The sequence below is a fragment of the Piliocolobus tephrosceles genome, chromosome 14, assembly GCF_002776525.5.
Source record: "Piliocolobus tephrosceles isolate RC106 chromosome 14, ASM277652v3, whole genome shotgun sequence".
Taxonomy (NCBI): domain Eukaryota; kingdom Metazoa; phylum Chordata; class Mammalia; order Primates; family Cercopithecidae; genus Piliocolobus; species Piliocolobus tephrosceles.
Window position 1 is genome coordinate 43,664,305 of NC_045447.1, and position 22,270 is coordinate 43,686,574.

Here is a 22,270-nt window from a genome sequence, read left to right on the forward strand (position 1 = left end):
GGAGGGAGGAAAAAGAGAGAGAGTAAAAACATGGTATTATAATTTTATGGGACCATCATCATAAATGCAGTCCAATGTTGTCTTTATGCTGCACAAAACTGTATTCCAGGCATAGGGCAAGGCCTTGGAAACAAAAATGAATAGGAGACACTATATTGAAGGAGCTGACCATCCAGCCAGAAAAAGAAGTCAGAAAATTTCAGTTCAAATTATCAGAAAGGAATAATCTCTGACTCTCAAATAATATGTCTTGCAACATTCTTATGTTATATGGCATACTACTTTTCATTACCACATAATCACTATAATACCAGACGACTCTACTGCAAATTTACAAATAAAAAGATCTGACAAAGTAGAAGATGGAGGGGAAACAACTTCGAAATACAGGTTTCTTCTTTGTAAGAATATACAGGGTAGTGAGTAATTTCTACCAGGAAGAAAATTAGCCTTATGAAGGATCTCCCAGGGACAGGACATTTGGGGTCTTGTGCTAACAATGCCACCAGATAACTTACGTTCTTTCATTCTTCCTCCTCTATAAACTAAGGGTATACTAATTACACCCTGAATTCAAGACTGTGGGTGTACTTGCATTTTATTTCTCCTTCCTTCCTTTTCCCTCAATATCTTGTTAATCTAGCCAAGCAATTTTACTTGAATTTGTTATATCTCATCCTTTTCTTTCCAAAGTCTCACTGCCACTATCCTAGATCAAGGACAAATCTTCTCATACCTAGACTATTCAAACAGACAATATTGTCTCTACCACTCATCTTTCCACCTTCCCAACCAAGAATGACAGAGTTCTCCAGGATTACCAGTTACCGTCATTTGGAACTGGATGCCTGGAGAGCTAGGCTGAGAAAAATCCTAAAGCTAAGTCTAGGCTTGGTGGGGAGAAGTACAGTGCTGTATGAATGACGGCTGTCATGGGTACTCCGGTATGGACTAATAGCACACACATCACCCCTGACTGAACAATTGTATACACCACTGGACGAATTTTTCAACATCATGTTCATGTCTCTCTCTCTCTTGCTCAAAAATCAATGGCTCCTCATTAATTATTGAACAAAGTCTAAAATTCTGATGTACATTTTCAGGTTTTCTACTATCTGGCTCTCGTCCACCCCTCCAGCTCACTTGCTCGCTCGCTCTCTCTTTCTCTCTCTCTTCCCCTACTTGAACTCTTCTTTTTTAACACAAGTCCAGCCACTGTCAACAGAATACATCAAGCAAAATTAGGTGCCTATGCTTTTGCTGATTCCATTTATCTTGCCCTGAATGTTGTGCCACTTCTTTTCCATCTTTCTAACTCGACTGTTGGTCCAGTTTGGATCCCATGGTGATCATTCCTGTTCTCTAAAGCTCCTCAGGGCACCTCTGGCCACTTCTCTGGCCCCCATCATCTACTATGATGCAGTATTATCTATGTATATATATGTCTTGCCTCAACTTGACTGTTAGAGAACAAGTACCATACTTTACACAGATTTGTTTTCCAGCAGCCCAGCATGGGGCCTGAAAATGCTAATGACACTGATGATGATGTGGTCATTTGTGATTCTTGGATCAGCCTGTATTGCTGTTTCACTGAAAGGGCCATCTATTGATTGATTGATCAGGATTACTTACTTTCTTATAAACACCCCAGAGAAAAGGGATAATTCTATCAAGGGGAAGAACAGTACAACCAGACTATGTGACTTGCTTCATGTCTCAGTACTTTGCATAAAGATCAGAAAAGAACCCAAAATTTGATTTCTATTTCACTTCTTGTCTTTAAAATGTCTCTTGATCTGCCATAAAATTGATTCAATAATATGACTTCGCAAATAATTAAATTATTAGGTAAATGTTCATTATGTAGTAGATGGAAGATAAGAGTAAGTATCTTTCCAGGTCTTTTCCACTTATAATTCATATAAGCAGATCAACTGAGATCAGGTCAATTCAGATATAAGAAAATCCAGGCCGGGTATGGTGGCTCACGCTTGTATTCCCAGCACTTTGGGAGGCTGAGGCAGGTGGATCATCTGAGGTCAGGAGTTCGAGACCAGCCTGACCACATGGTGAAATCCCATCTCTACTAAAAATACAAAAATTAGCTGGGTGTGGTGGCATGTACCTGTAATCCCAGCTACTCGGGAGGCTGAGGCAGGAGAATCACTTGAACCGAGGAGGTGGAGGTTGCAGTGAGCCAAGACCACACTACTGCACTCCAGCCTGGGCAACTGAGCGAGACTCCATCTCACACACACAAAAAAGACAATCCAATGGCTCAGGAAAATGTCTCAGGCCCCTTAACTGAGGTGTCATAAATTTTAAAATTTAATGAAAGTGTTTTTTCTAAACATAGAGATATAGGTATCTAATAGTTTTCTCCAATTACCTTGAGCAGAAGCAAAATTCAGGGTTTTGCATTTTCCTGGACCCAAATGTGTTACTTGCACTTGAAAGATTAAAGGGTTTAGCAGTGTGGGCGGGATGAGGGATTGGCTGATTCACGGAGTCCATGTGCAAAAGAGCTGCCTAGGCATAGAATATTTACCAGGCATTAAAACTCTCCAACAACAGACTAGAAAACCATGCAGGAATAAGATTATCTCCCTTCAGAGATTTCTTTACACAACAGCCAGTGTACTGACCAAACAGGGAGGGAAAAAGGGGGGCAGGTTAGGTCTGGCAGTAACATAAGACCCACTATACCTGTAGCACATGACTGATGAGCACCAAAAGGAGATCTAAATGAGATATTAAAGGAACTTGAGGGAGGGGGAATTCAACAAAAGATCACAAAAGAGGTGGCGTTTTAACATTTTTTTTTTTTTTTACAGTTTTGAGGCCTATAAAGGGGAAAAAAAGAAAAAACTTTCATCCACACAGTCAATTGTGTTATTTTGAATTTCATAAAGAGGGCCAACTACCTCTCTCTGAGGATGAGGTGCAATTTCCTAGTGCTAAGATTATTTACATTGTAACCTGAATTCATTTGAGGGAAGATGACATTACAAAGTTCCATACCCATCTGGCAAAGTATTTGGATAGCTGAATTTTAAGCCATGGGAAATACAAAGAATCACACAGAAAACAAGGACTAACACAAGCATTTAGTAATGACACGTGCCTCTATGTATGTAAGCTTCTTCACCATTTTAAATGTCCATGACAGGCCAGGTGCAGTCACTCATGCCAATAATCCCAACACTTTCAGAGGCAAAGGAGGGAGCATTGCTAGAGCCCAGGTGTTCAAGACCAGCTTGGGCAACACAGCTGGACTCCATCTCTACAAACAATTAAAAATTAGCCAGGTGTGGTGGCACACACCTGTAGTCCTGGCTACTAGGGAGGCTGAGGCAGGAGGATAGCTTGACCCTGGAAGGTTGAGGCTGCAGTGAGCCATGATTATACCACTGTACTCCAGCCTGGACAACACAGCAAGACTTTGTTTCAAAAAATAAAACAAAAAATTTTTTTAAAGTCCATGACAAAGAAAACTGAGACAAAGATGGCAAAGCAGAGAAAAATAATTTGGTTATAACTCACTCTCATGCAAGAACTGCATAAGCTCTAGCTACTGCTCAAAATAACACAGGAAGAAACATTAATCAACATGCTCCATTTCGGTATGCAAATTTTAAAAGAAACAAAAGCCTAAACCCTTAACATAAATATCAAAATATTTATCAAAATATTTTATGTCTTATAAAGTTTAAAGTATTATATATTCTATATCACAGATCTTATTCCCAACAATTTATTTGCTCTCTGCAATTCAATAATGTGTCCTTTAAAAGCACTTAAATGCATGCAAATTATATAAACGCGTACTTTAAAAAAAGACTGGAAAGACACAATAAATGTTAACTACATCCTCCACAGGTAATTGGTTTATAGGCAAATTTTATTTTCCTTTTAGCTCATCTGTGCCTTAAACATTTTTTTCTTTTTTTTTTTTTGAGACAGAGTCTTGCTCTGTCACCCAGGCTGGAGTGCAATGGTACAATCTTAGCTCACTGCAACCTCCACCTCTCTGGTTCAAGCAATTTTCCTGCCTCACCCTCCCAAGTAGCTGGGACTACAGGCGCTCACCACTACGCCCGGCTAAGTTTTGTATTTTTAGTAGAGACGGGGTTTCACCATATTGGCCAGGCTGGTCTCAAACTCCTGACCTTGTGATCCACCTGCCTTGTCCTCCCAAAGTGCTGGGATTACAGGCATGAGCCACCACGCCCAGCCTGGCTTAAACATTTTCTACAGCCATCAGGAATTGCTATTATGAAAAAAAAAAGGAGTCGGGGAAGGAGGTTTATAAAATGCCATGTTAACATTCAGAATTTGAGAGGCTGGGCATGGTGGCTCATGCCTAAAATCCCAGCTCTTTGGGAGGCTGAGGCGGGAGGATCACTTGAGGCCAGGAGTTTGAGACCAGCCTGGCCAACATGGTGAAACCCCATCTCTATTAAAAGCACAAAAATTAGCTGGGCATGGTGATGTGTGCCTGTAATCCCAGCTACTCAGGAGGCTGAGGCAGAAGAATCATTTGAACCCAGGAGGCAGAGGTTGCAGTGAGCCAATATCATGCCACTGCACTCCAACCTGGGCAACAAGAGTGAGACTCCATCTCAAAAAAAAAAAAAAAAGAGGGCCGGGCGCGGTGGCTCAAGCCTGTAATCCCAGCACTTTGGGAGGCCGAGACGGGCGGATCACAAGGTCAGGAGATCGATACCATCCTGACTAACACAGTGAAACCCCGTCTCTACTAAAAAATACAAAAAACTAGCCGGGCGAGGTGGCGGGCGCCTGTAGTCCCACCTACTCGGGAGGCTGAGGCAGGAGAATGGCGTAAACCCGGGAGGCGGAGCTTGTAGTGAGCTGAGATCAGGCCACTGCACTCCAGCCTGGGTGACAGAGCAAGACTCCGTCTCAAAAAAAAAAAAAAAAAAAAAAGACTGAAAAGATACAGTAAACGTTAACTAAATCCTCCATAGGTAGTAGGTTTATAGGTAAATTCTCATCTGTGGCTTAAACATTTTCTACAGCCATCAGGAATTGCTATTATGAAAAAAAGGGGCCGGGGGAGGAGGTTTGTAAAATGCCATTTTAATATTCAAAATTTTAGAGGCCGGGCACGGTGGCTTATGCCTATAATCCCAGCACCTTGGGAGGCCAAGGCAGGCTGATCACTTGAGGTAAGGAGTTTGAGACCAGCCTGGCCAACATGGTGAAACCCCATCTCTACTAAAAATACAAAAATTAGCCAGGCGTAGTGATGCACACCTGTAATTCTAGCTACTTGGGCGGCTGAGGCACAAGAATCACTTAAATCCAGGAGGCAGAGGTTGCAGTAAGCTGAGGTCACGCCACTGTACTCCAGCCTGGATGACAGAGTGAGACTCTGTCTCAAAAAAAAAAAAAAAAATTAAGAGTTCAACTTCAGATCTTCCCAATTTTCTCATCGAAAATATTGAAATCATAAAACGTCTTGCCTCCGACCCCTTGACACCAGAAAGTTTACCATTCCAGTGGTATACGCACTCAGGAACAGGGAGGGCATGTGGCAAGACACCACAGGCTGTAACACTTACCTTGATGTCTGTGAATGGGGTAGCACTGGCTTGTCCACAGAAGAAAGAAGAAAACCTTAAACGAACTGGTTTTCCCCGAGCCTTCTTGGCTAGAAGCAGAAGATAGGTAGCTGTGAGGTGATCATACTGCCACTAAAGGAAAAGAAAATCAAGTTGTTTAGAAGACTACTTGCTTGTGGAAATGATGTTCTATTTTTAATTAATTTTTTTTTCAGTATAACATTCAGAACTTTAAAAGCCAATAGGTTTACGAGGCATATGATGAAAAACAGCAACCATCGTACCACACCTCCACACACAATTTCCACTCCCCCTAAGGAACAACTTTTAAACACTTTTAGCTGTTACTTCTGTTATTGTTTTTTTTTTTTGAGACAGAGTCTCGCTCTGTCACCCAGGCTGGAGTGCAGTGGCGCGATCTCGGCTCACTGAGAGCTCCGCCTCCCAGCTTCACGCCATTCTCCTGCCTCAGCCTCCCAAGTAGCTGGGACTACAGGTGCCTGCCACCACACCCAGCTGATTTTTTGTGTTTTTAGTAGAGATGGGGTTTCACCGTGTTAGCCAGGATGGTCTCGATCTCCTGACCTCATGATCCGCCCACCTCAGCCTCCCAAAGTGCTGGGATTACAGGTGTAAGCCACCACGCCCGGCCTTAATTCTGTATTTCTAAACTAAATGCTTACATGGCTTAAAACTTTTTTCAGCTTCAAATATTATGTATACATTTCCTAGTATGAGAAATATGAATTTAGCTCTACTACAACTCCCTCCCTTTCCCACACATCTTTTCCCTGTATCCTCCTACTATAATTTTACCACAATGTTTAGCTAAGTTAATATTTGCATTATTATGATTATGTAAATAGCATTCACAACTAAGCAGGGATAATGTTCAAAATATTTAATTGGTACCCTGACACCAACCATCAAAATAGAGGCCAAGAGGTCAGTAGAGTCCTGGGAGACGCCTGCCTTTCCAATTATTAATCTTTTAATTGTGAGAAGAGAGGAGGGAGTAGTGTCCAGGGTGTCTAAGGGAAGTAACAGGGCAACATGGAGGGCACTGGAGACAGTGGTTATTTACCAGTCAGTATATAAACACACTAATATTTTAACAACCAATGTGGTCATGTTGGCTGAATATCAGCTCTGCAGCTAAACCACACAGGGTGCTATTCTTGCATTTCCATTTTTTTATACCTTTGTTTTTCCTGAAGATAAAAATAAAAGAGTCAGTTATTCCTTACAAATTGAACTCCACCCTCTTCAACACTTTACCTCCTCTCAACATGTCCACACACATCTGCTAACTGCTTCCCCACTTAGAGAGATTCCACCACGTCTGCATCCTCTGCTCCACTCTGGACCAACTTCTCAGCCAGCTACCCAATTGTCAGTCTAGGGATTCCTTTCCCCTCTATCTTACAATGTAGCCCCAGTTTCCTAGATCCTAAGTATTCTTCTTTCTTGGTTTACTCTCTCATTTGTGGAACGCATCCTCCAGTGACTTCCTGAGGACGCATGCATGGGAGGTAAATTTTTTGAGATCTTGCATGTCTGATAAATGACTGCATTCTATCTTCACACTTGATTCTGATTTGGTTAAGCAGAGAATTCTGGGTTAATAATAATCTTCACAGTTTTGATGGCAATATACTCTTCTTGATTCTAGTACAGCTACTGAAAAACCTATGGTCATTTAGATTTTGATTCTCCAGCCTTTGTGTATGAACTTTCATTTTTATCTTTGAAAACTTCCTGAATCTTATTATTTCCCCGTTTTCTGAAATTCCACTAGAACAGGCCTTGGTGTGAATCTATTTTCATCTACTGTTTCATCCCAGGTTAGGCCTCTTCATTCTTGAAAATTCATATTCTTCAGTTCTGGAATATTTCTCTCTTTTGTTTTTAACTTTTTTTTAAATTTTTAATAAAATAGAGATAGGGTCTCACTATGTTGCCCAGGCTGATCTTGAACTCCTGGACTCAACCAATCCTCCCATCTTGGCCTCTCAGTTTTAGAATTACGGGCATGAGCCACAGTGCCCAGCCTGGAATATTTCTTCTTGTATTATTTTTCCTTTTTTTGAGACAGAGTCTCGCTCTGTCACCCAGGCTGGAGTGCAATGGTGCAATCTCGGCTCACTACAACCTCCGCCTCCTGGGTTCAAGTGATCCTCTCACCTCAGGGTCCCAAGTAGCCGGGATTACAGGCACATGCCACCACACCTGGTTGATTTTTGTATTTTTAGTAGAGATGAGGTTTCACCATGTTGGCCAGGCTGGTCTTGAACTCCTGGTCTCAAGTGATCCACCCGCCGCCTCAGCCTCCCAAACTGCTGGGATTACAGGCATGAGCCACCGCGCCCAGCTGAGCCAGGTTCTACTTTTAAAAGATTTCAAATTAATTTCATTTTCCAACACTTTTACTGAGCACTTAATTTCTGTGGTCATATTTTAGATTTTCAAGAGCTATCTCTTGGAATGTTCATTTTTATTCATCTTATTCCTATGTCAAGAATGAAAATCACTTCTCTTATCTGAGAATATTAATTAGCAGTTTTTAGCCATTTTCTCCGGCTCCCTGCATATCTGCGTTTTTTTTTTCCCTCAGTATCTACTTTTTCTTCTTTCCTCTCCCCACCTTACTCCATTTGTTTTGATCTCTGACTTTCATGTTAGAAGTTTTCTCAAATTTCTAGTGATTTTTGGTTGTCTGTTTCTACTTAAAAGTGAAAAAGTATGTTGCACAGCTGATTCGAGGCTCTATGTGTATGATGGGGCTGCTCAATATGCTGAAGGCTCTTCTCCAAGATGAACAGGCAGGAACCTGAACTCCCAACCACTGATATAGTAGGACATTTATCTTAGCTTTTCCCTAGAGATAAATCTTCCACTATTTTCCCCACCCTCACTGCAAATAGGATACAAATCCTGGTTTCAGCATTCTCAAAGTTGAATAGCGAAGGGAATTTGAGATGGTGGTTCACTGTTCAATATGAAGACTTTGTACATCCATTTCAGAATGGTTCAGAATGGTTCATCATCCGCATCTGAGCTGTGTTTGGTACAAGAATGCCTTGCGACCTCCAGTCTTCTGCTGGGATGGGGAAGAGGAGGCTGTTACGCAGCACAGGTAGAGAAAGGAATCTAGGGTTCTAACTGCTTCCAATACAGGCTTTCACCCATCTTCCTGTTTTCCCTCCTCACTTCCCTGACTTCAGAAGCTCCTGGTACCTCTGATTCCTGAGCCTTTCTGGAGCTCTCATCCATTTGCTTGATGCCTTTTCTCACTGCAAGCACTTAGCTTTCAGTTTTCTCCAAAATGCTCTAACAACTACCACTTATACCACTTATCTATATCTTCCAAACTTCTAATGACATCCCTTTGTCTCCCCTTTTATTGTTTGTAAATGTTTTGCCTTTTTATCCCTTTTTGTTAAGGTTTTAGGAAGTATTCGACGTAAACTTAGCTGTTCAATCCACTATGTTTAATGGAAAGTTTCTAAATAATGTACTGAGAAAACTATGGGGCTATCTGTCCTACAAAAGTGTTAACTTTTAATAGTACTGAATAGTCTTTAATGCTACGTAGCCCCCTCACAAAGTATGTGACTCAAAAGTCAACTACCAACTCTGTTTTCAGTAATGAATTTTATTAGTTAATAACTTAGATGGCCACGATCATAGTATAAGCTTTGAAATTTGCATAATGGCCCAATCAATCTAGTAGAGGAAGCATAAAATACTATCATAAATTATGAAATGTTGCCTTTAATCCAAACAGGATGAGGCAAAGAAAGGACAGAAAAGGCTTTATGGCTGGGCACAGTGGCTCATACATGTTTTAATCCTAGCACTTTGGGAGGCCGAGGCGGGTGGATCACTTGAGGTTAGCAGATCGAGACCAGCCCGGCCAACATGGTGGAACCCCATCTCTACAAAAAATACAAAAATTAGCTAGGCGTGGTGGCAGGCGCCTGTAATCCCAGCTACATGGAAGGCTGAGGCAGGAGAATCGCTTGAACTCGGGAGGCGGAGGTTGCAGGGAGTGGAGATCGTGATGCTGCACTCCAGCCTGGCGACAGAGGGAGACTCCATCTCAAAAAAAAAGAAAAGAAAAGAAAAGAAAGAAAAAAGAAAAATGAAGAGGCTTCATGGAGAAGGTGTCTGGGAAACTATGATGGGAGGAAACTATGTACTTATAATCACTCTCCACTTTCCAAAAACTACATTAAAGACTTTTTCCCATCCCATATCTATGATATCCTCATGTACTATAGCCACCTTTTTGAAAGAGATGTCATAAACTGACTAGAGACAATGGCTAAGAAACAAGTTGTCACTTTCTTATCAACGATGGGATGGCATAACTCAGGTACTGTAAATAATTCCTGGATAGTGCTAAGAGTTTTAGATGGAGTTTCCTAATCATGCCTAGGATTTCTACAACCATCCTCTAAATCTTCCTTTTCCCTAGGCAAACAAAGCATCTTTTTTATAACTTTCTGGCCAGTGCCACTGTGTATTTCTCATTATAAGATGCACCACAGGAGAGTTCTGTGTTCAAAAACAGATAAATCAACACATTAGTTATGCTTTCAGGTGATGTCAATCCACAAGTCTAAGACAAAGGTTTCCCTATTATAAAATAATAGGCAATTCCCTCTTTTGAAAGTCAAATGTCTGAAAGTAAAGTGATAGGGTTACCCATGAGAAAGTTCCATTTCTAGAAAACTAAAAACATCTTTAAATCCCCAGTTACATGTTAAAGAAGTGTCCAGGCACCTGGGTTGAGGAGAGGCAGCTACTAGTGCAGAGGGGCAGAGACACGGAGGAGTGGCCCCACCCTTCCTCTGACCCTCTTCCTGAGGCCTTCAGTCTTTACGCGCATGGGTGTTTACATCACAGGGATGGGGAAAATGGATCTGTCCTGGACTGAATAGGTTCTCGAATACACATGTGACCCTTAGTGAAGGTCCACTAGCAGAGGACCGGCTGCTGCCACAATCCAGAGCCACTCAGGGCTGGAGGAACAGGGAGAAAGTAAGGAAAGTACTGTTGGGAATCTCAAAAGGAACACAACGAGATCAGTCAAAATCACAAGACATAGGAGACTCACTGCTGCATATAAAAAGCAGTTCCAGAGTGCTCCTGTATATAATATAGAAGTGGGAGTTCTTATTGAGAGGTGACAACGTGCTAGCAACCCTCGCTCTCGGGGCCTCCTCGGCCTCACCATCCACTCTGGTGGCGCTTGAGGAGTTCTTCAGCCCACCACGGCACTGTGGGAGCCACTTTCTGGGCTGGCTGAGGCCAAAGCCGCCTTCCTCTGCTTGCCAGGAAGTGTGGAGGGAGAGCCGCGGGCGGGAACCGGGGCTGCATGCCGCGCTCGTGGGCAAGCGCGAGTTCCCGCAGGCCCAGGCTCCGGTGTGGGCTCAGCAGGCCCGCACACGCAGCTGCCGACCAGCACAGCTGGTCCAGGGCAGTGAGGGGCTTAGCAACCAAGCCAGCAGCTGCTGAGGTTGCCCCAGGTTCCCCAGCACTGCCTGCACACATGCACCGCGATCAAATTCTCGCTGGGCCTCAGCCACCTCCCCGCAGGGCAGGGCTTGGGACCTGCAGCCCGCCAAGTCCGAGCCACTCCCTCCGCCTAGTGGGCTCCCGCGCTACCCAAGCCTCCCCTATGGGCGCCGCCCCCTGCCACCCCCTGCTCCATGGCAACTGGTACCATCGACCTCCCAAGGGCTGAGGAGTGCAGGCGCCCCTGGAGGCCGCAGCTCCGCCTGCAGCCCCAGTGCGGGATCCACTAGGTGAAGCCAGCTGGGCTCCTGAGTCTAGTGGGGGCCTGGAGAACCTTTATGTCTAGCTAAGGGATTGTAAATACACCAATCAGCACTCTGTGTCTAGCTCAGGGTTTGTAAATACACCAATCAGCACTCTGTGTCTAGCTCAGGGTTTGTACATACACCAATCAGTACTCTGTATCTAGCTAACCTAGTGGGGACTTGGAGAACTTTTCTGTCTAGCACTCTGTGTCTAGCTCAGGGATTGTAAACACACCAATCAGCACTCTGTCAAAACAGACCAATCAGCTCTCTGTAAAATGGACCAAGCAGCAGGATGTGGGTGGGGTCAGATATGGGAATAAAAGGCTGCCCTAGCCAGCAGTGGCAACCCGCTCAGGTCTGCTTCCAGGCTATGGAAGCTTTGTTCTTTTGCTCTTTGCAATAAATCTTGCTGCTGCTCACTCTTTGGGTCCACGCTGCCTTTATGAGCTGTAAAACTGCAAAGGTCTGCAGCTTCACTCCTGTCAGCGAGACCACGAACCCACGAGAAGAAGGAAGAAGCTCCAGACACATCTGAACGTCTGAAGGAACAAACTCCGGACACACCATCTTTAAGAACTGTAACACCGCAAGGGTCCATGGCTTCATTCTTGAAGACAGCGAGACCAAGAACCCACCAATTCCAGACACATGAGTTGAATGTTTGAGAGAAATATTGTTACTCTCTCTCTCTCTGTACAAAGATCAGCAGCACCATACCAGCATATGGATCACACTAAACTAATCTAATCTCTCTCTGTCATGTCTCCTCAGCCCCAAAAGTGAAGGCAGAGCTCTCAGGATGTCACAGAAAAACATAACAGATGCTGGCTAATCTCAAACCTGGTTTTCTGAGGCTGTTCAAATTGGAAAGTATGTAGAACCAATATTAATTCCCTGAGCTACCCAGACAAGGGTTTCTCAACTTTGGCACTATTGACATCTGACCTGGATAACTGTTTGTTGTGAGGGGCTCTTCTGTGCATTGAAGGATGTTTGGCAGCATCCCTGGCCTCTACCCACTGGATGGCATTAGTACACATACACAAACTCCAGTTATGACAACCAAAAATGTCTCTAGTCACTGCCAAATGCCCCCTGAGTGCCAAAATCACTCCTGGTTGAGAACTGACCTAGACCAATACTTCTGAAGCTTTACTGACCATATGAACCACTTGGAGATATGACACAGATTCCGATTCAGTAGGTCTGAGGTGGGGCCTAAGATTCTGCATGGCTAATAAGCACCCAGATGCTGATGCTGCTGGTCCTAGACCACACATTGAACAGCAAGAATCTAGAGTACTACTTCTCTACTCTGGCTGCATACCACAATCAGCTGGGAAGCTTTAAAAAAATTCTGATGCCTTAGCCAAACCCCAGACCAAGTGAATCATCATCTGTGGGGTTGAGACCTAAACATCAGGATTAAAGTTCCCAAGAAATTCCACTGTACAGCCAAGGTGAGAATCTCTGATTGAGAGTAAGTAGCCTATATCCTACTCATCCCTGGGACTCAACGAAGTATGAACAGGGATTTAAGAATGAGAGAAGAGTACAAAGGAATAAAAAATATTACTTTCCTCACTGCATTCTTGATGTTGGTCATGCTTAACTTTAAGAATAACTGAGAAGCTCTTTAGAGAGTTGTAACACCAGGGAACAACCTCTACTATGCTTTGTTATGTTTCATGCATCAGAAGGAAAGCAAATAATTTGTATTTCCATTTCACTTTTAAGTCTGACAATTATAGGTAGAGATGTCATAAAATATACCATTTTAAAGACTTTTTTTCAATGATTATTGAAACTCCTAAGTATGTTACTTTTTTATTTTTTTTTGAGACGGAGTCTCACTCTGTCACCAGGCTGGATTGCAGTGGTGCGATCTCGGCTCACTGCAATCTCCGCCTCCTGGGTTCATGTCTTTCTCCTGCCTCAGCTTCCCAAGCAGCTGGGATTACAGGCGCGTGCCACCACACCCGGCTAATTTTTGTATTTTTAGTAGAAACAGGGTTTCACCATGTCGGCCTTGATCTCCTGACCTCATGATCTGCCCGCCTCGGACTCCCAAAGTGCTGATATTACACACATGAGGAACCGCGCCTGGCTTAAGTATGTTACATTTAAGATTCAGATTTTTAAAGTTTGTGGATCTCACACCAATTTGTCCTGGATAAAATGACATGCTATCTGGGATTTACTTGGAAATATCCCAGCTGGAAAGGGAGGAAGGGAGAAAGTGGTAGGATACAAATTGGCAAAACGTTATTAACTATTGAAACTGAATGATGAGAACATGGAAACTCAGTGTTGTTATACTATTCTCTCTACTTTGGTGGGTAAATTTTTCTATAATAACATTTTTAAAAATTTCAGTATCTAAAGTATAGTCTTCCATTAAAGATCATCCCAAAGAAAATGTCCTACAATTTATTTTTTTAGGTGACTTAAATGGAAACTTCTAATTTTCACTAATGAAAGACTAAGGACCATACAAATCTTACAGCAATTCCCAATTCTTACTATTCCCCTAAAGGCATTATCCATGAAAAAGTAAATTACACTACCATTTCCAGATACATTCTGTTTGTCTTTACTTATTATGTCATTCAAAAGAATTTCTTTATATTTTCTCCTTACTGAAAAGAATTGTGCCTTAGCAAAGCTTTGTTTGATTTTTTTTAAAAAATTGCTTAAGGACTCCACCTTGCAAGTTAAAGAACAGATAAAGCAAACATAAATCACAGGTGATAGAAGACATAGCACTGGGCCAGGAACAAAGCGAGGTACAAGTCACTCTTCACATTAGAGACAGCTGTGACTGCCTTAATCTCTTAAAACACACACACACACACACACACACACACACACAGAGGTATGATCTAGAGACTGAGCATCTGAAAGAGCCAAAATAATCAAACACCAGAAATCATGATGACGCTTTCATGGTATTCGGTTTGTCCACTTAGGGGTGACGTGACGCTGCTGTTGCTTTCAAGTGAGAAGAAAATTGCTTTGTGTTTACCTCAGTTCCACAGCAGAAACCCAGTTGCACGTTAGAGAACTTTAAAGTAGTCAAAATCAGAACTCTGTCCATTCTTTGTGCACTAGTTTGTTGTTTCTTTTTTTTTTTTTTGAGCTTGAGTCTCGCTGTCACCCAGGCTGGAGTGCAGTGGCATAATCCTGGCTCACTGCAAACTCCGCCTCCCGGGTTCACGCCATTCTCCTGCCTCAACCTCCCGAACAGCTGTGAGTACAGGTGCCCGCCACAACGCCCGGCTAATTTTTTTGTGTATTTAGTAGAGACGGGGTTTCACTGTGTTAGCCAGGATGGTCTTCATCTCCTGACCTCATGATCCACCCGCCTCGGCCTCCCAAAGTGCTGGGATTACAGGCCTGAGTCACCGCGCACGGCCAGTTGTTTCTTAATTATTTTTTCACTGTAATGCTTCTTCATCAATGTTTTAAGTATGGGGTGTTCATTTTTAAAGAAAACATCTAGCACACATCAGGATTGTGTGGAAATCATATGTAAATATTTTTTAAATGCAATATTTGTACCCATAATAAAATCATAGGTCTGAAAATGCTATACTATTTTTCATGTACTGATAAAATAAAGAACAATGAAACAAAAGATATTACTCTCAAATTCATGCTGCATTGCTGTATTTTTTTTTTTCTTTTTCTCTTTTGAGATGGAGTTTAGCTCTTGTCGCCCAAGCTGGAGTGCAGGGGTGGGATCTCGGCTCACTGCAACCTCTGCCTCCTGGGTTCAAGTGATTCTCATGCCTCAGCCTCCCGAGTAGCTGGGATTACAGGCACGTGCCACCACATCCGGCTAATTTTTGTATTTTTAGTAGAGACGGGGTTTCACCACACTGGCCAGGCTGGTCTCAAACTCCTGACCTGAAGTGATCCTCCCACCTCGGCCTCCCAAAGTGCTGGGATTACAGGCGTGAGCTGCTGTGCCCAGCCCATGCTGTATTTCTTACCAGTGAAATTAAATCCTCCATTGTTTGCCTGTTGTTTCTGTGATGTACAGAAAGTTCTGTTACGCAATCATCATCGAGGTGAATAAACTACAAAAAAAATTATGCACTTTATTAACAAAAAATTACAAATATATTGTTTTGACATTTTAAAATCAGTATAATTACTTTATACAATCAAATATCATTATGTAAAACATGAATTTGTCAATTTCTTGGGGAAGAATCAACATTCTCTGCAATCTTTTAAGATGTAAGCATATTCCAGCAAGCATTTCAAGATGAGCTCTTTCCCAGCTCTTTATATCCCCATCATTATCTGAGCAACTGTTGTTAAAGTTCTGTTGTACAATGCGGGGCACAGTAGTTCATGCCTGTAATCCTAGTATTTTGGGAGGCTGGGGCGGGCAGATCACCTGAGGTCAGGAGTTTGAGGCTGGTCTGGCCAGCATGTGAAACCCCATCTCTACTAAAAATACAAAAATTAGCCAGGCATGGTGGTGAGTGCCTGTAATCCCAGCCACTTGGGAGGCTGTGGCACGAGAATCACTTGAACCCAGGAGGCGGAGGCTGCAGTAAGCTGACATTGTGCCATTGCACTCCAGCCTGGGCAACAGAGTGAGACTGTCTCAAACAAACAAAAAAAAAAAGTTCTGTTGTACAGCCCAGGGACTATACAACCCCCCTTCCCTACTGCAAGACCTGCACTGGTATTTTCTTTCCTTTTTTTTTTTGTTTTTGAGACGGAGTCTCGCTCTGTCGCCCAGGCTGGAGTGCAGTGGCATTATCTTGGCTCGCTGGAAGTTCCGCCTCCCGGGTTTATGCCATTCTCCTGCCTCAGCCTCCCGAGTAGCTGGGACTACAGGCGCCTGTCACCTCGCCTGGCTAGGTTTTTGTATTTTTTAGTAGAGACGAGGTTTCACCGTGTTAGCCAGGATGGTCTCGATCTCCTGACCTCATGATCCGCCCATCTCGGCCTCCCAAAGTGCTGGGATTACAGGCTTGAGCCACCGCGCCCGGCCTCTGCGTTGGTATTTTCATCAAAGAGCAGCCGCCTAGGCATTTAAAATCAGTGGTTATGCAACAGACTGGTAAAAGATTCAGACTTGTAGAGCACAGGGTACCTCTCATTATATTTATGTTTAGCACAATTCAAGGAGCCTTTACGACAGTGCCATAGATGCCACATAATCATTATTATGCTGAACCACAACTTTAAAAAAGAGTAAGTAAAAGCCTCTACACAAAATTCATTTTGTTTAAGGACAGAAATTATCCAAATAATCCCTACATGATGGTACCTCACTAAAGGTAGGGCCGGAAATGGGTTCTCAGAACCAAATAGGCCCGGCGCGGTGGCTCAAGCCTGTAATCCCAGCACTTTGGGAGGCCGAGACGGGCGGATCACGAGGTCAAGAGATCGAGATCATCCTGGCTAACACAGTGAAACCCCGTCTCTACTAAAAAAAATACAAAAAACTAGCCAGGCGAGGTGGCAGGCGCCTGTAGTCCCAGCTACTCGGGAGGCTGAGGCAGGAGAATGGCGTAAATCCGGGAGGCGGAGCTTGCAGTGAGCTGAGATCCGGCCACTGCGCTCCAGCCTGGGCCGCAACAGAGCGAGACTCGTCTCAAAAAAAAAAAAAAAAAAAAACCAAACAAGGATCACTGAGAACAAAAAGGCAGGAATAGCCTGGCCTGGACCTGGAAGGGAGCTCAGAAGATTACACGGGAAGAGAAGCAGAGGAATATAATTTTAAAGTTCATCTTTCCAACATAAGAACTCTCTTAGGCCAGGTGCGGTGGCTCACGCCTGTAATCCCAGCACTTTGGGAGGCCGAGGTGGGTGGATCATCTGAGGTCAGGAGTTCGAGACCAGCCTGATAAACATGGAGAAACCCCATCTCGACTAAAAATACAAAATTAGCCAGGCGTGATGGCGCATGCCTGTAATCCCAGCTACTCAGGAGGCTGAGGCAGGAGAATCACTTGAACCCAGGAGGCGGAGGTTGTGGGGAGCTGAGATCAAACCATTGCACTCCAGGCTAGGCAACAACAGCAAACTCCATCTCAAAAAAAATTCTCTTCATGGCAGCCCAAGTGAGGGATGCTTTACATTCTGCTTAAAGGCCTCCTCTAAAGTGTACACAGAACAGCTGGAATGGTTAGCATCTCCCTCCTGCTGCCTGAGGTCTGTCTCCCTGCGATCTCTGTCCACTGGGAATTGGTACAACCTGATGGCTAACAGGCTTTGGAATTAGACAGACCTTAGTTTTAATTGCAACAGGACTAATAACCATGTGGCCTTGAACATGACTACACCTCTGTGTCTCAATTTCATCATCTGTTAGAGAGAGATAGTACATGCCCTGCAATATATGCAACATACAGCAAGTGCCTAGTACAACGTCTCAACAGAGTAGGCCCTCAAAAAACGGTTATTTTCACTAACAGTCATAATTCTATTTCCTCTATGATAGAAGAGCCTTTCAGAAATTTGAGTATTCCTATTATAAGCAACCTTTCCTCTGCAAGTCTTCTGTTTTCTAGTTCTGCCAACCTCCACTAATGATTAACTCCCCTTACTATTCTGGCCCTTTCTTTAGATCACACTCCAGGTTGATACTACACATCGAAGTGAGGTATTCAGAACCAAACATAACATGAAAGAGAGGTCTGTTCAGCACAAAGCAGGGCAATATCACGAGCTTCCCTTGTTTTGAACATCACACTTGTAACAAAAAGCTCAAGAGAAAGTAAGGCTGCCATCATGAAAAGAAACAGTAAAGATAAATTTTTCTCAATTCATATGCTGAAACCTAATCACTAGTGTCATAGTATTAGGAGGTTGGGCCTTTGGGAGGTGAGTAGGTCATGAGGGGGCTCTGCCCTCATAAATGGGGTTAGTACCCTTATAAAAGAGGCCCCAGGCCAAAGTACAATGGTTACATGCCTGTAATCCCAGGGCATTGGGAGGCTGAGGTGGGAGGATCACTTGAAGCCAGGAGTTGGAGACTGGCCTGGGCAATACGGCAAGATCCCGTTACTACAAAAAAATACTCAAAAATTAGCCAGGTGCAATGGCTCACAGTCCTAGCTACTCAGGAGGCTGAGGTGGGAGGATCACTTGAGCCCAAGAGTTCACGGTTATAGTGACATATGATTAAGTCACTGCACTCCAGCCTGGGTAAAAGAATGAGACCCTATCTCAGAAGGAGAAAGAAAAGAAAGAAATGGAAAGAAGAGAGGAAAGGAAAGGGAAGAGGAAAGGGAAGAGGAAAGGAAAGGAAAGGAAAAAGGAAAGGAAAAAGGAAAGGAAAAAGGAAAGGAAAGGGGCTCCAGAGGCCTTTCCCCATTGTCCCCTTCCACCATGTGAGGACACAGCAAGAAAGAACCATTCTATGAACCAGAAAGTGGCCCTCAAACACCAAATCTGCTGGTGCCTTGATCTTTTTTTTTCTTTATTTTTACTGTTCAGAACTGTAGCTCTATGATGACTTGATCTTGAACTTCCCAACCTCCAGAACTGTGAGAAATAAATTTCTGTTCTAAGCCACTCAATTTATGGTATTTTGTCATAGCAGCTCAAACAGACTGAGACAGCCTTGCATTATTGACTGGTACAAGCACAACCTCATGGGTTACAGACAAAGTAGAGACCACAAAGGTTTATACTAGTGGTACTGTGAAAGTCCAAAGTGCTAAGAATAAGTTTTCATTGTGCTGCTTTGACTGTGACTGCTCCTAGAACTATAGATTCCCCCTCAAGATGGTCTCAACCTCAGAAGCCTAGACACCTTAATTATCTGGTATCTTCTTGTTGATGTCAACACTGCTCAAGCAAGAAAATAATTTTTGAGGTTCCCTCCATCATCTTAAGTTTAAAAAAAATTTTTTTTAACTGTAAAAGAACCCCTCTCTCCCGCAGCCTCCTGCCTGTACCTTTACCACAAGGCATATGTGTGAGAAAGGCAGGAGACAGAGGAAGGAGGTGCTACCATCTCTGCTGGGCTCCTGAACTGGAAACAATGAAACAAGTGGGGTAGAAAAGATACCAAGGGTCTGAAAAACATGATTAATCTCAAGCTGTGTTTTCCAAAGAGGATCAATACTTAAAGCACTCTGAATTCTCAGACACACATACTCAAATGAAGTACAAAACTGCATCCCAAAAGCTAGCCAATTATTTTGGATTATCCGTGCCTACTACATTTCCTGTTCACTAAGGCAGAAAATGGAACTGACTATAACTTCTATTTGATACAATACTTGGGTACCAGAACTATGTATGAAAATGGTAGGAGGAGATCATGCATAGAGTTACAGAACAGGCAGCATCTATACCTTAAATATTCAAGGAAATCTGAATTTTTTAAATAGTTCACTCTTGATGAAACACAATACTGAAAGAGAAAAGCAAATCCTTCAAAAAGCAACAACAATCCATTATGCCTCTCCTGTATATAATTCATTTGATTTTATAACAGCTCTGCAAGGCAGGCAAAAGAGATTAATGATACAACATGTAAAGGTACTCTATAAATGGCAAAACATGACCCAAACATGCACAGATTGACATTAGAATACCCATATTAGAGGTGATAAAATGAAGACTCAGAAAAGTTACTGTGATCTGCCCAAGACTGGCATTTTTCATTCCTAGCCCCAGGTTTTTCTACCATAACACAGTGCCACCTCTCCATCACTCTGCTCCAGTAGCTACTTCAATAGAAACCAGATAAGCAATGCTTGCTGCAAATACACAGGATGTGGGCCCTGAGCTTGAATCAGCTAGTCTATCAGATCCATTCCATTCCAGAACCCTTCGGTGTGGGTTCAAATCCTGGTTCTACACTTACTCATTGTTTGACCTTGGGCAAGTTACTTAATGATTCTATGTCTCAGTTGCCTCATCTGCAAAAGGGGGCAATAATAGTACCTACTTCGGAGGGTTGGTGTACAGATTAAATGAGTTAAAAAACATAAAGCCGACAGGGTAGTGCCTGACTCTTAAAGGTACTACCCTAAGAGTTCTACCTATATTATACCACAGTATAATATACAGAGAGCCTTTACTATAATAGTACACTATTCTACTCTGTGCTCAATAAATAGTAGCAATTACTATATTAAGATGTAAGGGAGGCCAGGCGTGGTGGCTCACATCTGTAACCCCAGAACTTTGGGAGGCCGAGATTGGTGGATCACCTAAGGTCAGGAGTTAAAGACTAGCCTGACCAACATGGATACTCCCCATCTCTACTAAAAATACAAAATTAGCCGGGCATGGTGGCGCATGCCTGTAATCCCAGCTACTCGGAAGGCTAAGGCAGGAGAATTGCTTGAACCCAGGAGGCGGAGGTTGCGGTGAGCTGAGATCACGTCACTGGGCAACAAGAACGAAACTCCATTTTCAAAAAAAAAAAATGTAAGGGAAACGGTAGACTCTTTTGGAACACTCAAAACTTTATATATTTTACTTTATACTGTGTCCCAAATAAAAAAAAAAAAAATTGGGGTTGTAGAAAGTAGAGACTTTCTTCATTTTGGCATCTAACACAAACAGTAATGTATTCTATCCTATTAGGATCATGGCTGAGATGTGCAAAGCCCTCCACACATGGAGAAATGATGACCCCCAATGGCTGAACACAGGCATTTGCACCACCCACTCTCTCCACCTCACAAGGGGCACATCATAGCTTCCCTGGTTCTGCTGCTACACTGCTCAGATGCTTGCACATTCTACTATTCTTAGGATCTTGGTATGGTTGCTGTTAGAATTATGTTGTATTTGCTCAACAGATATTAAAGATGTCACGTAGGGCCAGGGGAAATTTGGATATGAGAAAGTTTTAGGAGTTAACAATCATAGGAGAATCAGGAGTGATTTCAGTTCAGGACACATGGCCCATTAATAGTGGGCAGAACAGTGAGAAGGGGCCTGGAACAAGTATAGTCTTTCTTTCCAAGATGAGCTGGCTACTGGGAAGGATATTTACATTGGTGTGATTATTCCAGAAAGCAAATACCCCACAGATCTACCAATTCTATGCTTTGGCATATCTGAGACACACCTCTAAGCTATTCTGTTGATTCATGCACATGTCCTAGTTCACTGAAAAAGTTTTGGTGAGATATCAGAGAATATCCCCAATTATCTGGAAACACTATTAAAATACTTCTCTTTTTTCTAATTACATATCTCTGTGAGGCTGTATTTTCTTCATTTGTTTCCATCAAAACGACGTTATCAAAACAGGCTGAATGCAGAAGCATGAGTGTCTTCTAATAAGACAGACTTCAAAGAAATCGGCAAAGATGTAAAGCCATGCCACTCTTCTCACTAAATTTATTTCATAAATAGTTGTTTTTCATTTTTCCATTCCCTTATGTATAAATAGAGAATAAGAATTGTACAACCTTGAAAGATACAGCTTCCATAGTGGCTCTGGGCTTTGCCACATGGCTTGCTTTGGCCAGTGGGACACTAGTTAGTACAATGCAAGCAGAGGCTTGAAAAATGCTACAGTATTAGGGCTTATCCTCTTTCTTCTTCTGAAATGCAGTTGCTGGCCGGGCGCGGTCGCTCATGCCTATAATCCCAGCACTTTGGGAGGCTGAGGCAGGCGGATAATGAGGTCAGGAGATCGAGACCATCCTGACTAACACGGTGAAACCCCATCTCTATTAAAAAAAAACAAAAACAAAAAATTAGCCAGGCATGGTGGCGGGCACCTGTAGTGCCAGCTACTCGGGAAGCTGAGGCAGGAGAATGGCTTGAACCCGGGAAGCGGAGCTTGCAGTGAGCAGAGATCGCGCCACTGCCCTCCAGCCTGGGTGACAGAGTGAGACTTGG

The 22,270-nt window shown here is 43.1% G+C and overlaps 1 protein-coding gene across 1 annotated transcript in view; it reads right to left on the bottom strand.

The window, feature by feature from the left end:
• Positions 1-22,270, bottom strand: part of MELK (maternal embryonic leucine zipper kinase) — a 96,237-nt gene that overhangs the window by 22,125 nt on the left and 51,842 nt on the right. The window contains exons 10-11 of the mRNA XM_023203174.1: positions 15,418-15,504; positions 5,592-5,723 (exon numbers count right to left, since the gene is read on the bottom strand). Of these exons, the coding sequence (XP_023058942.1) occupies positions 5,592-5,723; positions 15,418-15,504 (219 nt within the window). The remainder of the gene's footprint in view (positions 1-5,591; positions 5,724-15,417; positions 15,505-22,270) is intronic.